The 23,439-nt window shown below is 33.7% G+C and overlaps 2 protein-coding genes across 4 annotated transcripts in view; both read right to left on the bottom strand.

The window, feature by feature from the left end:
- Positions 1-1,260: 1,260 nt before the first annotated feature.
- Positions 1,261-23,439, bottom strand: part of LOC149791150 (uncharacterized) — a 69,999-nt gene continuing 47,820 nt past the window's right edge. For all 3 annotated transcript variants that reach the window (XM_089969597.1, XM_089969599.1, XM_089969598.1), the window contains exon 3: positions 1,261-7,386. The gene's annotated coding sequence lies outside the window, so the exon portion shown is untranslated. The remainder of the gene's footprint in view (positions 7,387-23,439) is intronic.
- Positions 13,162-15,195, bottom strand: LOC149791151 (uncharacterized). The gene has a single exon (XM_089971311.1). It carries the CDS (start codon positions 14,464-14,466, stop codon positions 13,162-13,164), a length of 1,305 nt encoding a protein of 434 aa, XP_089827437.1. The 5' UTR covers positions 14,467-15,195.

The raw sequence follows: 23,439 nt of genomic DNA, 5'->3' as shown, positions 1-23,439 counted from the left end.
CTTTTCGAAGTGAGTAAAAACTGAGCTTGTTCTCCTATTATTGTATTTAGAGGTCACAACCCCTTGACTTTTGTTAACATAATGAAAACAAAAATCAGATTGTTGAGATCCAGTTTGGTGTTGTAGGAATACAACATTAGGCACATCAAGGGAAAATATAATCTCATTGCAGATGTACTTTCTCATATATACAAGTACCATATTGCTTTATGTAACATTCATAAGACATTTCCAATGTAAGTATATTATTGTATCATGCTTTATTGTATATTTTTGTTCTTTATGATGGGAGGTGTTATTTATTGGAAATAAAAAAATGCTCATGGGACTGTTGAACTAAAATTCTACTTTGGAATTATTATGAATTCATTTAAAGACATTCTGGATTACCTCATTGTGATACATTATGACTGTTGGTAAGCCAGCACAATGAAGACTATCGGTACATCAGCCATTCAAGATCTAGAATTCACTTGGAAGATTCATTTCTTCTCTAGTTGTGATTTAGGATTATTTAGGATTTAATTCACAGTGGTGTAAGTTCCTCTTAATTTTCATTTTATAATTTACAGAATTATTTACTAAACTTGATGGTTTTGCTTTTTCTTATACTTAGTTTAAGAACATTGAGTTCTAACACTTTTAAGCAATAAAATTGATGAGTTCTACCTTACCTCAAGTGCAATCTATCAAACGTTTTCTTAACTGGAAATAGCAGAACTCATGAACTTTTGTGTGGACATCCATTTTGCTTTTTTGAGTCAGAGAGATGGACCCTTGAGCTCATGATTCTGAAACTACAGGGGTTCCTTGCTACCCCAAGTGCAAACCATCTACAAAGTTTGGGAACTGGTGGTGGAGTTATTTTACAGAATCCATTTGCCTTCTTTCAGTTTCATCTTCCTTCTTTTCACCTCGTCTTGCAAACATTTGAGCCTGAAGTCAATAGGGTTCTTCATTACCTCAAACACAGACTATCCAGTGAGTCTGGCAACTGTAGATGGCTGACCACTAATGGTATTATGTATATATCAAACTTAAACAGCTGGATGGACAACATGTCGAAATGCTATGCCTTATGGCATGTATATAAAAATGGTTTTAACTCATTAGGCCCTAATAAGTTATATAGTCAAAAAGGGAAATTCAAGGTTTATGGGCTGACATGATGTGTAGACATAAATAAAGAAGCATGAATTAATACATTCCTTACTGAATATGGTCAGTGCACAAAGTGATAGAAAAAAAAGATCTCAACAATGAAATGACAGAACTTTATTGCTAATACACTTGTTCACAAACTACAAGCCAACATTTGGATATAGCAATACAAATGTATACTACATACTTAGTCATAATAAAATACCAACATTCTCAACTTTTCCAACATGCTATACTGAACATAGCCTTAATAGTTTGTGAGGTAAAGCCCCAATATTCTATCACCTGAATCTAAAACCAACTCAAACCAAATTGTAAGAAAAAACTCAGTTTAAAGAAAGAAGAAAAAAAAAACGAGAAAAAAAATACAATGCCATAAATATTGAACATTTATGCAAGAAAAAACTCCATACATATCATAATGACATTTAAAAAAATGACATTATTTTTTCTTCTCAAATGTAATAATTAAAAAGATTCCATTTTTGAAAAAAGGTCTTCTAACATTAACCCTTGTTTATTAATCAATACAGTTGTATTGGTAATAAAATAACTAATCTAATTTATAAATAAAGATGACAACTATTTTCAAATGCTGGGAATTCACTATAGGCTACCATATTTTGTGAAGTAGAATTTTTCATGGGGTACTAGTTTTTGTGAAATCTATGGTTGTCAAGAAATCATGACAACAAATCCTTCTGTTTAAACAATGGGACAAATCTAGGACTACTAATATTGTACCCAGGAGGACAACTCAGTACTCAGTGCAATAAATCTTGTCTTTTGAGGTAAAAGGTTAAAGGTTAAAAAGTAAAAGGTTAAAAACTTGAAGTAATGCAGGTTTATATTTTTGTTTCAACTTTTTGCTGGTTCTAGATTTTCTGCAGGGTATAAGAATGATGCATAAACTTGTCCAGATTTTATTTTATAAAGAGTTAAACCTTATTAAAATATGTACACGTTTCAACTGTCCTGTATGACTTTCCATGCACAAAATTCAGTTTTTAAATTCAATACAGTCTTAAGACTGGACAAATGTTTTTGATATATATTAAACAAATTGCAAAAATGAACACAGATTAACTCTTTGGAGGTCTACTGCTTTACAATGAGAGTCAAACAGGCAAGGAGCATGTCACATGTATACAATGAGTCAAACAGGCAAGGAGCATGTCACATGTAACAAACAGAAAATAAATATCTATTTCAAATCTAAAAATTAAAAAGAAATTTAAAAAAATTAACTTCAATCAGGATAATTACATGAAACATGGAGAACAAATATTTCAATTTTCTTTTCAAAGTCACAACTTGTCAATGATATTTCTAGATAATATGAATTTTATAATAGTGTACTGCTTTCAAATCTTGGTTTAAAATTCAGAGATTAGTACTCTGAAAAGATGATTTTTAAATTATGAAGTACTGAGAGAAAAAACCCTCAGATGTTTGTGTAAAATCTTGCATCCGATTTAAGACAATTTTTGTTTCTTCTCTTCAAGGCTAACATTATAATGAAATTCACATCTTTTTATTAAATGATATATATGTATGTATATACTGTACACAAAGAACCACAACACAAAATCATTGGCAAGTCAGTGTTGGTAAAATTGTAATTGATGTACTTAGCTTAAAATATGGAGACATATAGTAATGACAAGATTTTAGTATTGTGGAATTACCTCCCTTTCATTGGTGCACAAGGTAAATTACAAACATTCCGCTACATAATCATAACACAGTAAAAATGTAAAGGGCGATAATCTCTGATTAAAAGTGCTTATATAAATAAATACATTAAATCTAACTTTTTTTCATACAAAAGCAATTTAAGGCTGAATTTAAAAAATGACAGAAAGGTAATTGTGAAGTATTCACCTAGTTAAGTATAATATCTTAGTCATTCTGGTTTTTCATAGATTGCTTAATATTCCAGCAAAGTCCAATCAAAATACATTACATCTGCCTGACAATGATTTTCTTAAAAACAAAGTGAACTTGAAAATTATTGCCTTGTTTTGATGGATGAATGTAGAAAGAAAAGCAGTTCTTCATTCAGTCCTAGTAAAAAATGTACAAGTGGGTATAATCTGCTAAAATTATAAATTAATCAATGACTCCTGATGTAGAATACATTCCCTGAATGCGCTTAAAGATTGAGACAGAGTGATGCAGCTGTGAAAAACCACAAATGACGAACTTCAACTAAAATATGAAAAAAATGTGATATGATATACATAATACTTCAAAGCATTCACAAAGATATCTGAATATGGATATAATTTGATTAAATTCAGGAAAAGTATCTATGAGCATATTCTTTGGCTTTCGCCGAAAATATTTAGGCATATATCAGAACGTACATGACAGCATTTGGATCCATTGGGTTTGAAAAATTGTCCTCAAATTACAGTGGAACCTCCTTACAAAGGGTACATCTGATAAATCTAGACTATCAGTTTCAAGGTAGACTATCAATTTAAAGGTAGACTATCAGTTTAAAGGTAGACAATCAGTTTCAAGGTAGACTATCAATTTAAAAGTAGACTATCAGTTTTTTTAATGGTAGACTATCATTTTAAATGTAGACTATCAGTTTAAATGTAGACTACAGTTTAAAGGAAGGTAGACTATCAGTTTAAAGGTAGACTATCAATTTAAAGGTAGACTATCAGTTTTTAATGGTAGACTATCAGTTTTTTTTGTTAGACTATCAGTTTAAATGTAGACTATCAGTTTAAAGGTAGACAATCAGTTTAAAGGTAGACTATCAGTTTAAAGGTAGACAATCAGTTTAAATGTAGACTATCAGTTTAAATGTAGACAATCGGTTTAAAGGTATACTATCAGTTTAAAGTCAGACTATCAGTTTAAAGGTAGACTATCAGTTTAAATGTAGACTATCAGTTTAAAGGTAGACTATCAGTTTAAATGTAGACTATCAGTTTAAAGGTAGACAATCAGTTTAGTTTTTTTTAATGGTAGACTATCAGTTTAAATGAAGACAATCAGTTTAAAGGTAGTCTATCAGTTTAAAGGTAGACTATCAGTTTAAAGGTAGACTATCAGTTTAAAGGTAGACAATCAGTTTAAAGGTAGACTATCACTTTAAATGTAGACAGTTTTTTTAATGGTAGACTATCAGTTTAAATGTAGACAATCAGTTTAAAGGTAGACTTTCAGTTTAAAGGTAGACAATCAGTTTAAATGTAGACAGTGTTTTAATGGTAGACTATCAGTTTAAATGTAGACAATCAGTTTAAAGGTAGACTATCAGTTTAAATGTAGACAGTTTTTTTAATGGTAGACTATCAGTTTAAATGTAGACAATCAGTTTAAAGGCAGAAAATCAGTTTAAAGGTAGACAATCAGTTTAAAGGTAGACAATCAGTTTAAAGGTAGACAATCAGTTTAAATATAGACTATCAGTTTAAAGGTAGTCAATCAGTTTAAAGGTAGACTATCAGTTTAAAGGTAGACAATCACTTTAAAGGTAGACTATCAGTTTAAAGGTTGACAATCAGTTCAATACACTCTTTTATAAGATGGCTTTATTTTAAAACACCAATATACTGAATAGCAATGGAATGAGTTACCAATGTATATGAATGAAATGTAGGTGTGCAATTCCAGCTGTGGCACCTCCCTTGACTATGGAATGAAGCAAAATCTACTACAGACAAGCAATGAATACATGTACAAGATATACATATAATGCAATGAGCTCGAGAAAAGAAAAAGATACAATATATATATGTATGTATGTAATACACATCTATACGAATGTGTACCATATCTTCTGCTTCTGCTATCTTAGAAACAAAATTTTGACAACAATTAAAAAAAACAACACTAGAATAAGTATTATATTTCATAATAAAACCTTTTGGAAAATAATGAAACAACATACATTATTCAGATTAAAATTTAATATAATTTGCATGCTGTTTCACATGTACAAAAGAAATACCAGTGAATACAGTGTTTCCCCAAAGGGGTGCAAGGCTGAGAGCAATAAAAGGTTTAGTGTTGGAACTGGGGGTCTGATTTAGTAGAAAACAAATCTTAATGTAAAAATTGGGAGTCAAGTTAAAAACTTGGGTGTCTCTGCTACACAAATGAAATTAAATGGAACACTGATATACATGTACATTTCGACCAATACATGTAATAAATGAATGACAGGAGTAGATTTCTCATGCTTAAATGGGTATCAAAACTCTGGGAGCACTACAGGGTGAGGCACAAATGATGTCAACATTTAAATATTAAATTGCATGAAAAAACAAAATTCTTACATAAATACCAGGAGCTGGAAAATCAATTGGTTGATAGCTGTTAAACACCAAAAATCAATTGGTTGATAGCTGTTAAACACCAAAAATCAATTGGTTGATAGCTGTTAAACACCAAAAACTTTGTTCAGAAATTGTTTGGGTACTTGCCAAGAATTTATTTTAATAAAATATAACAACAAAATGCTTTTGCATCTTCATGTCATTGTGTGAAACTCTTAATCAAGAAAAGTGGCAGAATGCGCCAATCTTTCAAGCGCTAGATACGATTTGCCTAATGATACACACGTGCCGATCTTTCAAGTGCTTGATACGATTTGCCTAACAGGGTTCATACAGAATTCTGAATGATAGATTCAAAGACTTTTCCCACATAGATTTCCAAGTCCTATTTTCACTAACATTTTGTATACAAGTTATGTTATATGAGAAAACAACAAATACAACATACTACATTATTGTTTAATGATTAAATTTAAACTGTAATTAATTTCCTAAAATTGCTTTATAATGATCTGGAAGATTGGTTAACATTCACTGTTATTTCAGAAATATGTAATTTATGCATCAGACTGAATACAAAATAAATTGTTTTCTTACAGACATCAGCACTGCTTTAAATGCATTATTATAGTTGCTGTTTTTTCTCTTCAATCATTTTGGAAAGAGAAGCCACCACTGTGAATATGAAAAGAAATTAAAATGTTTGGGCTTATTTCAGTTTTCAAAGACTTTTAAAGACCTCAGGTAATCTGATCAATTTTCCCAAACATTCAAGGCTTTGAAAATGCTACCTCATTCTTCCCAAACTGTCCAAGAACTTCAAAGACTGTAGGAACCCTGTCTAATGATGCACATGTGCCAATCTTTTAAGCACTAGATACAATTTGCCTAATGACGCACACAATTTCCATTACAACAGAACTGGAACTAAGAAATTATATTACATGTCAAATATCAAAGGTTTTAACAAATGCCCTCCCCACATTGAAATTTCAACTGGAAGTCACTGTATTTGCTTCTCTACAAATATAGGGTGCCAATAGTGATTTTTTTTCTGCTTCTAAAACTTTCTAATGTTTTCAAGACAGGGATTTCAAAACCACCTAGTTGACATATAAGTTGCAATTGCAGATCTTTGTATCTACATTTCCATCCAATCCAAAAACTAAAATAGTGATTATCAAGACAAAATATTTTGAAGATACCTAAAAAAACATTGAGAGAAAAAGGTGAACTATTATACAGAAAATTTTAAGACTAATACAGAAATTTTAACAAATGCATAGAAAACTGAAAGCTTAATTTGTTACAGTTTGACATGATAATGAGGAAAGAATCTGATCTTAAAAAATGCTTAATCTTTCCTTATAATGAAACTGTGTGATCATCTATGCATTTGTCAGTGAATTACTTATGCAACCGTTATTTCTGAAAACTCTGCAAACTTAACATTTTGATAAGAAAAATGATAGCTAATTATGTAATTTCACTTGTTCATGAGTTTTTTATTCTAAAAATTGAATATTGTCAAATTTTATTACTCTTGTAAGTAATCAAAATCAAGCATACATTAAACCTCAATGCAGTTTCAAGATGTGTGCCAAAGAGAATGGCTTTACCATATTGTAACTCTGATATACCTCATTTACAAAATATAATATCAAGGCAAAGATGACCTTGACCTTTACTAGGTTACTAGGAGAGACCTGATTCTGTTTCTCTTCTACAAGTAGCCATTGTGACAGCTGACAAGTTCACCATGGAGATGACACAATTCACGTACATGGAGATATCTAGAAGACAAAGAAATGGTTGTTTGGTCTCAGATTCTGTTCTATTTTTTGTCACTTGATGAGTCTTTCCGTTTATGATCAGTTCTAGCAGTGGCATTTTCTTTAAAACTTAACTTTTGCGTCTCGATCTGAAAGCAGAAAAAGAAGGGGCTATAGAAACAAAAATGGACATCCTGTACTTCAGTGATGCAAAGCAGAGCTGCTACTGGCACTAATTTGTAAGGTTTAATTTTTCAGGATATAACAGTCTTGGATTTTAATACCTGTTCAGTCAGCACTGCATTTATTATTGCTCATGTTGGGGTACATTACATGGAAAACTAGAACTGAACCAGTAAGTATAGATTTTATAGTGTTTGCACTGTTGGATACTGTGGGTGGGGCTGAAGTACAAGTGGATGAGCTTGACGGCCATTGTATGCCAGGTGAAATCATACTATTCATGAATTTGATGTATGTAATAAAGAATTCTTATCTTATCTTATACAATTATTTATCATGCATATAATTGATATTTATATTGCTTGTTGCAAAAATTAAAGTGAATACAAATATATTTGCAGAGCAATATTAGTCAAATTATTTTTGTTACTGAACAGAAGTTCATAATATGCAACAATAATGCTACAATATAATACTACATTATCTGTATACTCTGACATCATGATAGATATACTGTGACATTAAAGATAAACTGTGACATCATCATAGATACACTGTGACATCACGATAAATACACGTGATATTAAATATAAACGGTGACATGATAAACTGTGACATCATCATAGATACACTGTGACATCACGATAAATATACTGTGATATTAAAGATAAACTGTGACATGATAGATAAACTGTGACATCATAATAGATACACTGTGACATCATAATAGATACACTGTGACATCATGATAGATACACTGTAACACTGAAAATAAACTGTGACATAATGATAGATACACTGTGACATCATGATAGATACACTGTGACATTATGATAGATACACTGACATCATGATCCATTGTGATTGGATAGATATAATGTGACATGAAAAACATGCTGATACCATGATTCACTGGCATTCTGATACATGTTGCAAAATAATTATTGGGTCCTATGTGTGATCAAAACCACCCCAAAAATGCATGACAACATCCACTAAATGCTTGACATTTTCCAATAAATGGAACATTGCATGCACCCGTGAAGAATGTAATGAAATGTGATCAAAGAAGTTATCTATGTTATATCTGTGTTATATCTATGTTATATCTGTGTTATATCTATGCTATATCTGTGTTATATCTGTGTTATATCTATGTTATATCTGTTATATCTATGTTATATCTATGTTATATCTGTGTTATATATATATATTATATCTGTGAATGTGTAATGTTGAAAAGATTTACAGTGACAGAATACTTTTTATGTATTTCCTCCCATAATGCATCTCAAACTGTAAACAGATGATACCTTTATTTGCTGTCTTATAATTTACTGTAAACCAAAGTCTACGTTGACTCCTTTATTTGCTGTCTTATAATTTACTGTAAACCAAAGTCTACATTGACTCCTTTATTTGCTGTCTTATAATTTACCGGCAAACCAAAGTCTACGTTGACTCCTTTATTTGCTGTCTTATAATTTACTGGCAAACCAAAGTCTATGTTGACTCCTTAATTTGCTGTCTTATAATTCACCGGCAAACCAAAGTCTACGTTGACTCCTTTATTTGCTGTCTTATAATTTACCGGCAAACCAAAGTCTACGTTGACTCCTTTATTTGCTGTCTTATAATTTACTGTAAACCAAAGTCTATGTTGACTCCTTTATTTGCTGTCTTATAATTTACTGGCAAACCAAAGTCTATGTTGACTCCTTTATTTGCTATCTTATAATTTACCGGCAAACCAAAGTCTATGTTGACTCCTTTATTTGCTGTCTTATAATTTACCGGCAAACCAAAGTCTATGTTGACTCCTTTATTTGCTGTCTTATAATTTACTGTAAACCAAAGTCTATGTTGACTCCTTTATTTGCTGTCTTATAATTTACTGTAAACCAAAGTCTACGTTGACTCCTTTATTTGCTGTCTTATAATTTACTGGCAAACCAAAGTCTACATTGACTCCTTTAGGTCAGAGGTAAATCTGAATCTCATCTGTGGGTTGTGCAAAGACCCTGATCTGCTGGCATAGAACAAACCCTGATCTGCTGGCATAGAACAGACCCTGATCTGCCAGTGGTGTATTATAGGTGTATTATATGATATAATTAGCTGGTAGTATGCCTTCTACATACAATGAAGATAATTTCAAAGTGGTGAAACAAATTGATACTGTGTTAGTCACAGGGTTCCTTCTAAGGACCAACATGTGCAAGGCAAGTGTCCATACATTTTTGTGTAGTGTTTTTCTTCTTCTCACATTCTCTCATTTCCTGTACATCAAATTCCAGTACCAGATAATAAAAACTGTTCAGTCTCTAATATCTCTGGTAGTTTGATTTGTGGATTTTATGGCACATACATACAGACAGACAGACAGACACACAGTACAGAGTCCATTAACATGCACATTATTCTACTCTGAAGATTGTTTGGAGCTTTACAAGTCAGTGTACATTAATATCTCAGAATCTGTCAATGGGTAATTGTAATGGACAAAAGAATCAGTGATATGCCACAAGCTTTTGTGTTTTAATGAATAAATCCCAAACACCATGAAATAGATTGTTCTTAAAACCAGACTGTGAAGACAGGAGTGTGCGGAAAAAACAAAACAAGTGAGCTTCAGCTGTGTTTTGTTCTAAGATGAAACGAGATGACGTCACCATTGTTAAAAGTCAATATTTCCTAATTAAAAATGTGCACACAAGAAGTTGCAAAAAAAAAAAAAAAATACGTATTGTGTCTATTCACTGATTCATTAGGCAATTATAGCCAATTAGATGAGGATTAGGATTTGGGTTAGGACATTGTGGACATTACAAATTTAACCATAGGAATGTTATAATCCTGATCATTTTAATAATCAATATATATATATAAAAAACCCAAAGAATTTATGAAATGATACTCAAATATGTTCATGGAACAAATTGCCCTGGAACATACTGCCCAACAAATTGCCCAATATACGCAGGAGATATCAATCTAAACTTATCTTGAAAGACCTATGGCTGGGCAATAAAATATAAATGGGCAAGTTGATTATGGCAGGGCAATAGAAATATAAACGGGCAAGTTGATTATGGCAGGGCAATAGAAATATAAATGGGTTAGTTGATTATGGCAGGGCAATAGAAATATAAATGGGCAAGTTGATTATGGCAGGACAATTACCATCTTTACCCGCTTATGAGTAAGATTTTACTGCATACAACGAAGACCAGGAGTTTCAGACTCATTAGGGTCACACTGAGGACTGTTAGGACAGGGGCCTGATGGGACTGTTAGGACAGGGGCCTGATGGGACTATTAGGACAGGGGCCTGGTGGGACTATTAGGACAGGGGCCTGAAGGCCACTTCACTGAGGACAAAATTTGCTTTATTAATAATTTTACAAATTCTGGGTGACATTTTGGGCAGTGGTATATAAGTCTGTAGGACATGTGTATGAGACCCCTGGATTAGATCTTGATATTGCTGTTGCATAATGTACCAACAGATCATGGTCTATCTTGTCTGTTCTATTGAACACTCCTAAAAAAACAACCCCATATATATATATATAAATCTACTGAAGCATTGTGTGATGTCAGAGCTGGTTCTATGTTGTCTGTTCTATTGAACACTCCTAAAAAAAACAACCTGTACATATAGATCTACTGAAGCATTGTGTGAAGTCAGATCATGGTCTATGCAGTTGGCCATTAGACCCGGACTTAAACACAAGCACATACAGTGACAATGGTATTGATTCCGATTCTGCATTTAGGCAATGGCAGGAATCATTAGACAACAAAAATTTAGGCTATGGTAGGAATGATTAGACAACAAAAGAGGACGGGGTCTTTTTATTCAGAATAAATAATGCCATTTCAATCATAACACCATAATACTGGCAAAGTACAACTGGAATTTTCTACATAACATTACATAAGGCTGATGGACTTTCCCACATAACATCACAGTACAGGCAATGGGTTGATGGACTTTCCAACATAACATCACAGTACAGGCAATGGGCTGATGGACTTTCCCACATAACATCACAGTACAGGCAATGGGCTGATGGACTTTCCAACATAAAATCACAATACTGGCCATGGGCTGATGAACTTAACATAGTACATCATAGTACTGGTGAAGGTCTGATGGACTTTCCCTATCACATTATACAGGCAAGGGGATGATGGGCTTTAACAACATACTGGGCAAAGGGATTATTGGACTTTCCCACAATCAATGTTACAGAGTCAATAAAAAATGTTTGTGGTTCTGGTAATGGAGCAAAAAAATATATTGGGCAGGAAAACTGGAACCAATTTTTTTGGATTGCTGTATTTAGTTTGATCATTCATGTCACTGGTTTTGATCTAAAGCTACCAGTTCTGAGGTGATTTGTGTGTGTGTATGTGTGTGCATATGAAATATGTAAGGGGTTGGCACCATTAAAATTGGGCAGGTTAGTTTATTTGAACCACATCTTTTTTTTGCCTGGTCTGTTTATGGAAACTAAATACCTATAAAAACACTCTGACTTCTATTTCCTTAGATTTCAGATTTAGGACAGCAAAAATAATTGTGAACAATGAGATCTTTTCCTTTTTTATCATGCTACAGTCAAGGTTAACAACTGAAGTTAAAGTGTCTTGAACGTAAATGGGTTTCCTTTCTGTTGTAATTCCGAAACAGATTACTGTAATTCAGAAACAGATAACATATTAAAATTTTAATCTGGTGTGAAACAACGTTAAATTCCTTCCTGTGCTTCTGTATTAAAAGTATCTCAGTCACTGTTTGCACTAGAATGCCACAAAAATGTGGACCATATGACCCATAATAGATTTCATTCCCCTTCCCCAGCTGAGATTAATGTGGATCATAGGACACCCATAATAGATTTCATTCCCCTTCCCCAGCTGAGATTAATGTGGATCCTAGGACACCCATAATAGATTTCATTCCCCTTCACTAGCTGAGATTAATGTAGATCATAGGACACACATAATAGATTTCATTCCCCTTCACCAGCTGAGATTAATGTAGATCATAGGACACACATAACATATTTCATTCCCCTTCACCAGCTGAGATTAATGTAGATCATAGGACCCATAATAGACTTCATTCCCCTTCACCAGCTGAGATTAATGTAGATCATAGGACACCCATAATAGATTTCATTCCCCTTCACCAGCTGAGATTAATGTAGATCATAGGACCCATAATAGATTTCATTCCCCTTCACCAGCTGAGATTAATGTAGATCATAGGACCCATAATAGATTTCATACCCCTTCCCCAGCTGAGATTAATGTGGATCATAGGACCCATAATAGATTTCATTCCCCTTCACCAGCTGAGATTAATGTAGATCATAGGACCCATAATAGATTTCACTCCCCTTCAGCAGCTGAGATTAATGTGGATCATAGGACCCATAATAGATTTCATTCCCCTTCCCCAGCTGATATTAATGTAGATCATAGGACCCATAATAGATTTCATTCCCCTTCACCAGCTGAGATTAATGTAGATCACAAAAGCATTTCTTACATAAAGTTTCATAAAGGAACAATAAATAATACATGTATATATAAAGTAAAAAAGAGGGAGAGAACCAAACATTTCCCTGGGGCATGTCACTGGTTCTAGAGCAACAGACGAGATTTTGTGTATAAAAGATTTTGAAGTTTGGTTTCAGAATGAGATTTCAAAACTCACGAAAGAGATGTTACCGTGTACTTCTTTCGCTTGATTCGGCATCACCATCAAGTGTGACATGACCAGAATCACCGATGAGAGTACTGTCATAAGCTCCAAACTGTATTCGTCTCTTTGAGGGCCTCCTTGGTGAATGATGCACGTTCTCTAATGATTTCACAATTGGGTCAACTTTCCATTCTAATTTTTCATTAATTATGCTTATATTTCCACCACTTGGTGTGTAGTGAACATTGTCTAATGTACTTATCTTTGGGCTGACATCACGGTATGTATGAGGATCATTGAATATAGTAACATCTCCACCACTTGGTTTATAATGGATATTTTCACGAGTATTTATCTTTGGCTGTGCCTGCCATCTTGGAGGGCTGTTTATAATTGCAACATCACCTCCTGAACCGACATAATCTTTATTTTCAAGCGAACCAATCTTTGATGAAGCCTGCCAGTGAAGTCGTGATGAGGGAATTGTTACCTTTCCTCCACCAGGAGTGTATCTAGAATTTTCTAATGAGCCAACCTTTGCTTCTGTCATCCATCGAGGCTTATCATTTATAATAGTTACGTTCCCACCGCCAGGTACATGCTTGGCATTTTCAAAGCTGTTAACTCTTGGAGAAGTCTCCCATTTTAATCTTTCTGAAAAGATGGTAGGATTATTGCTCGTTGGCTTATGGTGTACGTTGTCAAGTGAGCCAACTTTGGGTCTACCATCCCACTTTAATTTGCGTTTCTCTATTTGCACCTCGCCTCCACTTGGACGATATCCTATGTTATCAAGTGACTGGACTTTTGCTCTGCCCTCATAATGCACCCTGTCATCAATTATGTAAACATTTCCTCCGCCTGGTACATATCTGACATTATCCAATGAGCCAACCCTTGGTGTCACATCAAAATGCAGTTTTTCACTGTAGATCTTAACATTACCTCCTTCAGGCTGATAGTCCAGATTGGCAAGTGAACTGACTTTAGGCACAGCAGTGACCTTTTTATTTTTCACAACAACTATTGCTCCTTTGGGTGTCATTTCATATTCCTCAAACCTCCCGATCTGAGTTCGCTTTTGAACATATTTTGGTAGCCGAATTCTATGAACATCAGCATGACCAGTTCTGTCGCTAAGTGGTCTTGTACTTTTCAGATGGGTATCAACCTTTGGTTTTCCTTCCCAATGTAAATTCTGATGTGGAACAACAACATGGCCACCTGATGGTTGATGGTGATAATTTTCAAGAGACCCTACTTTGGCTTCTGCATTCCATCCCAACTCAATATGGGGTAGGTCAATTTTGCTCCTCTCTGTCATCATTGCAATATTTTTATCTCAAAACCAGTTTTAATGGAGAATTTTAATAGAGTTTTAGTGGAGAGTTTTTTATGTACCTTTTCTTAAGAGACTCCTATAAAAATGCAAGCTCTTTAAAGATTTCTTGGAAATTATAAAGTCACTGAAGTTTTGTCATTATATTCCTTGCTAGACCATAACATCAGATGTAATATGCATGTAATAAAAGAAAGTCTGTATTGCAGGTTAAGTAAATTAATTACAGGAGAAGAAAATCAAGTATTTAAAACATTTTTACCCCAAAAAGATTGACAATATTATTAAAATTTGAAGTATTCAAAACGTTTTTACCCCAAAATGATTGACAACATTATTAAAATTTGATAGATGCATTTGAAAGAACTGTAATTTACTTAGAAGCCCATGTTTGATAGCTATTTTTCAAGACTATGTCACATTTTGACTTGTTCAGCAATAAAAGAAAACTGGCAAAAATTATTATAAGTCCAATGATGATAATATATCCTTCAGATGGTCAACTGTGATTATTATGTTGTTCATTCATGTAATCACTACTTCAATCTCTCATTCCTTCTGGTGTCCTTTGTTAGGGAATTTTTACATTTAAAGAATGAAGTTTGGAAAAATAAAAGCAAACATAAAAGTAAATGTCGTAAAGTTGCTCATTATATGGTTTCCAGAGAAATAACAGATGCAGACTCATCAAGCAAACTCCATCAAAGGAAAACTGAAGTTCTTGTTAACTCAATGAGAAGTAGCGAAGCCTGGCAAAATTTTAGGTGCTAGAACCTTATCAAAGTCTCCGAGAGGAGAATAACCAAATCATTCTCATAAAAACTGAATCAATCTCATATATTTCCAACAAGATTCATGAAACCATGTAAGTTTTTCACATCACACAGTCTAAATATCTTTGAAAATTCTGTCATGAAACTAAGAGAGTCTTATAGCACCGTAGTAAGTGGTTACTAGGTAAATACAAAATTCCAGACAGTCATACTTCTGTCCTAATTAATGTATGCCTGGAAATGTGTCCAAGGAGTGACAATCAAACCTACAATCATGTATAGAATATCCAATCACAACACAAACTCTCACAGCACTTTTAAAAGTTAATGACCCAAAAAAGCTGTTCAAATTGGGTAGAAAGGCACTACATTTACATTCACTGGGCCATTGATTGGTATGCTCAACTGGTATTGGATTTTTAAACTGTCAGTTAATCAATACTCTAATGTCACTAACAGACTTTCATAAAAACCACCCTTATAAAATCAATGCTTACCCTGTAAGTAATACATGTATTCATATCTATATACCTGTGTGCATCTAGCAACTACCTCATACATGGCTAGGTTCCTTTAAAGAGAGGGTTCTCACTTGTATACCAAGTGTTTTGAAAAGTGTAGGTGAAAAACAAGTGAACTATTTTGCATGATAGGACTGTTCCAGATAAAGACCACATAAGTTTGCCTCTATCTTAATATGCTATAGGGTTGTCTCTACCTTTACTATGCTATAGGATTGTCTCTACCTTTAATATGCTATAGGGTTGTCTCTACCTTTAATATGCTATAGGGTTGTCTCTACCTTAAATATGCTTAGGGTTGTCTCTACCTTAATGCATTGCATTAGCTATTGTACAGGCATCCACTAACTTGTGCAATTTATGCAAGTTTCGTGTTAATGCTTCTTTCACATGCATTTTCTTAAAACTTAACATTTGTAGTGAAGATGAAGAAATAATGAAATTATTTGTCTAAGACAAGAAAAATTATTATCTGTAAACGGATAAAATGGATGGAATTAGCTTAACTGAATTATGTACTTTTCATTGAAAATAAAAGACAGTAAAAACAAAAATTATAATTTTTGCAATTTCTTGCGAATGCAATTAATTGCATAAGTCAGAGATTCGCTGTAAATAAATAAAGCAAATGTTTCCCTTCAGATGTGGATGATTTCAATTCCTAGTGTATCCTTGCAACATCTGAAAGCCAAAATGTAGGAATTTCAATGACAAAGCAGGCCTTGGAAACTACAACATTTTTAGGACATTTAAATACCACTGTATGATGGTGGTCATTGTATAACAGTGGCTATTGTAAGCAGGTGGTCACTGTATGCAGCTGCTCTCCATTTGGAAGTGGTCACTGTAATGAGGTGGCAACTGTACAAGTCTGATTAGTATTAGAATGGCTTGCTGGGGTTCAATTATTTTGCCAGTTGGTATTAGAATGGCTTGCTGGGGTTCAATTATTTTGCAAGCTGGTATTAGAATGGCTTACTGGGGTTCAATTCTTTTGCAAGCTGGTATTAGAATGGCTTACTGGGGTTCAATTCTTTTGCAAGCTGGTATTAGAATGGCTTACTGGGGTTTATTATTTTGCAAGCTGGTATTAGAATGGTTTACCAGGGTTTAATTATTTTGCAAGCTGGTATTAGAATGGTTTACCAGGGTTTAATTATTTTGCAAGCTGGTATTAGAATGGCTTAATGGGGTTTATTATTTTGCAAGCTGGTATTAGAATGGTTTACCAGGTTTTAATTATTTTGCAAGCTGGTATTAGAATGGCTTACTAGGGTTTAATTATTTTGCAAGCTGGTATTAGAATGGCTTACTAGGGTTTAATTATTTTGCAAGACAGAGGAAGATTCACTATTACAATGATATATAAGAGGTGAAAAGTCCATGCACACATACAATCAATGTAGAGAGTTCACACACACACACACACACACACACACGTCTATGTACATGCACACCAACACCCACAACCACCCAATGTAGAGAGTCCATGCCAATGCACACAACCAATGTAGAGTCCATGCATACACACACAAAAAACCAATGTACAGACTCAATGTACACACACAAACACATGCACAAACACCCCCCTCACCATTAAGAAGACAGAATCAGTGTTGTATCTTTGGTTTACCTATGTACCTCTGTTCCCCTATAATGATCAAGACAATGGTGACATGTTAAATGTATGTGGATAACTGATAGATCAGGGCCCAGGGTGGGGTGGGGAATGTCCACTGGGCTTGTTCAAGGTGAAACATCAGTAGAACTAATGCATTTTAGCCCATATATATTTAAATCACATTAGTAAATATTTGATACAATATTCATAATTTGAATTTGCTTATAATATGTTGGCATCCAATACAATACGTTTTCTTGTTTAACCCTCTGTATGACATTCAATATATAACATGTACTACACAATGGTTACAGAGCAAACTATTCTACTGCGAAGACGATTGTTTGGACCGTTACAAGCTGGTGTTACATTAATATCTTGGAATCTGTCAATGGTTAATTGTAATGGACAAAAGAATCAGTGATATGCTACAAGCTTTTGTGTTTTAATGAATAAATCCCAAACACCATGAAATACGTTCTTAAAACCAGAACATGATGACTGGGTGTCCCCCACAAGTGAGTTTCAGCCATGTTATGTTCTTAAGTGTGATGTCATCATATCCATCATTCAATATGGGAAAAATGAAGTGTCATGAACATTCACAATAGTCAATCTGGCTTAATCGATGATTTGCCATGTACACAAGAAATCCAAGATTTACAACAGATTAAATAAACTTTTTTCCTCCACTAAAGGTTGATTTTTATTTTTCCTCCACTAAAGGTTAATTTTTAGTAAATGCAATGTTCCGACCTCTGATTGCTTGTTGTCTTCTAATTGTTGTAATTAGCAGAACACTATCAGTCAAAGAAAACTAGACTTATATTGTTGCACTGAATAATCCAAACTGGGGCATTATGTGAAGGCAGACCTGGGTCTATGCTGTTGTAAGTAAGTACATATGGTAACACTGCCTATGGATATGATTATACACTTTGGCAGAAATCATGAGACAAAGCAAGATCAGGGTGGGTGAGTGCGATAAAAGTATTTTTAGCTGGAACAAATAGGGTCACTGCTCGTATACCATTAAGGGCTATATTCTACATTTTCCCTTAACAAATATTAATGGGCGAACAAAATATGCATAGTTCTGGAACTGGTGCAAGAACAAAAGTGTAAAATAGTTGGTAAAATTGTTTCTGAAAACTTCTAAAAGTCTAGCTCATGTGAATTCATGTCACAGGTTCCAATAAAAATGTGCCAGTATTGAGGTGGAAAATTGGGCACTAGTACTGTTTTTATGGACTTAAGAAAAGGTTATAGGGTTGGGCCATTAATTAAAATATGGTAGGTGGCTGGGAATTTTAAATTAAAATATGGTAGGTTGGGATACTGAAGCCAAATTTATTTTCTTTTGGCCTAGTCTGTTTGTGAATTAAATTAGCAGAAAATAATACTTAAAAAAACACTCTGAATTCAACTTCCTTCAGATTTAGAACATTAGAACTCAATCTTGTCCTTTTTAATTACAGGTTAACATCAAAGGCAACAGTTAGAGTATGTCTTCGATAGACTGGGTTTTGTTTCCGTTTTAAGTCACAAACAGATGACTGTAATTTAGAAACAGACTAACTCATATATCAACTACTATAATTCATAAAAAAGATGACTAAATCAAAAACAGATGACTATAATTAAAAAAAAAACAGATGACTAATTCAGAAACAAACAGTTTATAATTCAAAAACAGACTGCAAGCATTTGGATGTGCTGTCAAACAATGTTGATTTTATTCTTGTACTTCCATACTACAAATGAGCCTGTTTGCACTTGAATGTAATCTGCCTTAAAAAAAACAGTGGCTCATAAAACACTTAAAAACATTTCATCTCTATGGTCGACAGGTAAGTGCATGGTACTTCTTGCATAAAGTTTGATAAGGTAACAGTAACACATGTATATAAAAAGGAACAATATTACATGTATGCAAAAAGTAAAGGGAACCTGCCACTGCTTTTACAGCCACATATGAGGTTTGTGTATAAAGTTTGATGAAGTTTGAAGAATGAGATAACAACACTCATGAAAAGTGAAGTTACCATGTACTTCTTCCACCTGACTCAGCATCACCATCAAGTGTCACATGACCAGATTCATCGATGATAGTACTGTCATAAGCTCCAAACCGTATCAATTTCCTTTCAGGTTTCTTTTGAGTATTGTCCAATGAACCAACCTTGGCTATTGCATCAAAATGCAGTTTTTCATCATGAATCTTAATACCACCACCTTGAGGCTCATAGTCCAAATTGGCAAGTGACCTGACTTTTGGCACAGCTTTCACCTTTTTATTTTTCACAGTAACTATTGCTCCTTTAGGTGTCAGTTCATATTCCTCAAACCTTCCAATCTGAGTTTGCTTCTGAATAAATTTTGGTAGCCATATTCGATGAATATCAGCATGACCAGTTTTCTGGCTAAGTGGTCTTACAATTTTCAAATTGGTATCAACCTTTGGTTTTCCTTCCCAATGTAAATTCTGACGTGGAACAACAACATGGCCACCTGATGGTTGGCAGTGATAATTTTTAAGAGACCCTACTTTGGCTTCTGTATTTCATCCCAACTCAATATGGGGTAGGTGGTTAAATTTGCTCCTTTCCATCATCCTGTCAGTTTTTTTATATATAAAATTCATAAACTGTTTATCGGTAAATACAGAATTTTGGATGAGGCATAATTCCAAATTTAACTGATTTTACATAAGAGGCTATTAGGAAAGCAGGTTCTTTAAGCTCTCTTGAAAAAAAAAAATGAATTCACTGTAGCTTTGTCATCTTATTCATTTCTAGACCACAGGATTTTATGCAATATGCATTTTATGAAAATTCCTTCTTCCAGTTTAGATTTCAGTTTTTCCTTGTAAAGCAGAATACATTTGAAGACGTTTTGAAGCATTTCAAATATTTTCACCTAAAAATATTTACAATATTATTCAAACTTGATGACAGTTATATCTGGAAGAGCAAATATTACTTAAAAGCCTGTGTTTGTAATTTACTTAGAAGCCTGTGTTTTTAATTTACTTAGAAGCCTGTGCTTGTAATTTACTTAGAAGCCTGTTTTTAATTTCCTTAGAAGCCTGTGTCTGTAATTTACTTAAAAGCTTGTGTTTGTAATTTACTTAGAAGCCCGTGTTTGTAATTCACTTAAAAGTCTGTGTTTGTAATTTACTTAGAAGCCTGTGTTTGTAATTTACTTAGAAGCCTGTGTTTGTAATTTACTTAAAAGCCTGTGTTTGTAATTTACTTAGAAGCCCGTGTTTGTAATTCACTTAAAAGTCTGTGTTTGCAATTTACTTAAAAGCCTGTGTTTGTAATTTACTTAGAAGCCTGTGTTTGTAATTTACATAGAAGCCTGTGTTTTTAATTTACTATGAAACCTGTGTTTGTAATTTATTTAAAAGTCTGTGTTTTTAATTTACTTAGAAACCTGTGTTTTTAATTTACTTAGAAACCTGTATTTGTAATTTACTTAGAAGCATGTGTTTGTAATTTACTTGGAAACCTGTGTTTGTAAGTAAAAGCTGTGGCAGTCTTTTGAAAGAGCTATATCCAAAGAATAAAGCATTTTATGCCTTGCTCAAAAAAGAAAACTGGCAAAAACATTCAACATGTCCATTTCTGAGAACATGTCCCTGAGAAGATCTATTGTAATTATTAGGTTTTTCATTCATAAAATTACAACTTCATTCTCTTGTTTTCCAAGTGTCCTTAGAGAAGGAATTGTTCAAATTTAAAAGAAGAATGAAGTTTGGAAGAAAAAAGAATGGTCACAAAACTACTCATTGACTTATTATAATTGATGCAAACGATGAAGCAAACACCATCCAACCATCCAAGGATTAGGATACACTCAGTTCATCCTGCTATAGTCAATCAAAAGTTGTAAAGAATGTTCAGTACTAAAACGTTATCGAAGTCTCTGAGAAATGCCTGAATAAACTTGCCTGAAAATTCTGTCATGAAAACTAAGAGCGTCTTCAAGAACCTTGCAAAATGGTTACTAGATGTGTCCAAGTAGTGACAATCAAACATCTATATCTAAAGAATATCAAATCACAACAGAAACTCTCACAGTACTTTTCAAAGTTAATGACCTGAACGAGAGGTTGCAATAGGCCACTACACTTAAATGTTCACTTGGTCACTTGATTCCTTTGCTAACCCTTTCTAAACTGTCAATATTATAATATAAGACAGAAATTCACAAAAACCACCATTAAAAGATCAAAACTTACCCTGTAAGTAATATTTTATTTATATATCTTTGTATGTCTAGCAACTACTTCATACATGGCTAGGTTCCTTTAAAGAGAAGTTTCTCACTTGTATACCAAATGTTTACATGCTGAATGATTGCATACCATGAAAAAAGGTATGCAGATATAACATGATACATACCATGAAACATGGTACACATAAGTTACATGCTGCATACCATGAAACAGGGTACACAGATATAACATGCTGCATACCATGAAACAGGGTACACAGAAGTTACATGCTGCATACCATTAAACAGGGTACACAGATATAACATGCTGCATACCATGAAACAGGGTACACAGAAGTTACATGCTGCATACCATTAAACAGGGTATACATATATTACATACTGTATTATTTGCCTACCATGAAACATGGTACACAGAAGTTACATGCTGCATACCATGAAATAGGGTACACATATATTACATACTGTATTATTTGCCTACCATGAAACATGGTACACAGAAGTTACATGCTGCATACCATTAAACAGGGTATACATATATTACATACTGTATTATTTGCCTACCATGAAACAGGGTACACAGAAGTTACATGCTGCATACCATGAAATAGGGTACACAGAAGTTACATGATGCATATCATGAAATAGGGTACACAGATATTACATACTGTATTATTTACCTACCATGAAACAGGGTACACAGAAGTTACATGCTGCATACCATGAAATAGGGTACACAGAAGTTACATGATGCATATCATGAAATAGGGTACACAGATATTACATACTGTATTATTTGCCTACCATGAAACAGGGTACACAGAAGTTACATGATGCATATCATGAAACAGGGTACATAGATATTACATATTGCATTATTTGCATACCATGAAACATGGTACACATAAGTTACATGCTGCATACCATGAAACAGGGTACACAGAAGTTACATGCTGCATACCATGAAACAGGGTACACAGATATTACATGCTGCATACCATGAAATAGGGTACACAAAAGTTACATGCTGCATACCATGAAACAGGGTATACATATATTACATACTGTATTATTTGCCTACCATGAAACAGGGTACACAGAAGTTACATGCTGCATACCATGAAATAGGGTACACAGAAGTTACATGATGCATATCATGAAACAGGGTACACAAATATTACATACTGTATTATTTGCCTACCATGAAACAGGGTACACAGAAGTTACATGCTGCATACCATGAAATAGGGTACACAGAAGTTACATGATGCATATCACGAAACAGGGTACACAGATATTACATACTGCATTATTTGCATACCATGAAACATGGTACACATAAGTTACATGCTGCATACCATGAAACAGGGTACACAGATATTACATGCTGCATACCATGAAACAGGGTATACATATATTAGATACTGTATTATTTGCCTACCATGAAAAGGTACACAGAAGTTACATGCTGCATACCATGAAACAGGGTACACAGATATTACATGCTGCATACCATGAAACAGGGTATACATATATTACATACTGTATTATTTGCCTACCATGAAAAGGTACATGCTGCATATCATGAAACAGGATACACAGATATTACATGCTGAATGATGGTACATGTATCATAAAGTTTCAGATTCTTCATAATAAGTGTAATTTTCTTCAGGGTTAGATTCATCCCCATGTGCCAGATTTATCAATGATTAACTCATTATCCCAAATGCCAGATTATTCATTCATTAACTTATTCCCACATGTTGCATTTATGTTAGCTCATTATCCCAATGTGCTACAT

Source organism: Sinohyriopsis cumingii, chromosome 9, assembly GCF_028554795.1.
Source record: "Sinohyriopsis cumingii isolate HCF-2022 chromosome 9, ASM2855479v2, whole genome shotgun sequence".
In the NCBI taxonomy this organism is placed as follows: Eukaryota; Metazoa; Mollusca; class Bivalvia; order Unionida; family Unionidae; genus Sinohyriopsis; species Sinohyriopsis cumingii.
The sequence above is the reverse complement of the archived record's forward strand: the minus strand, read 5'-3'. Positions and strand labels throughout refer to the sequence as shown.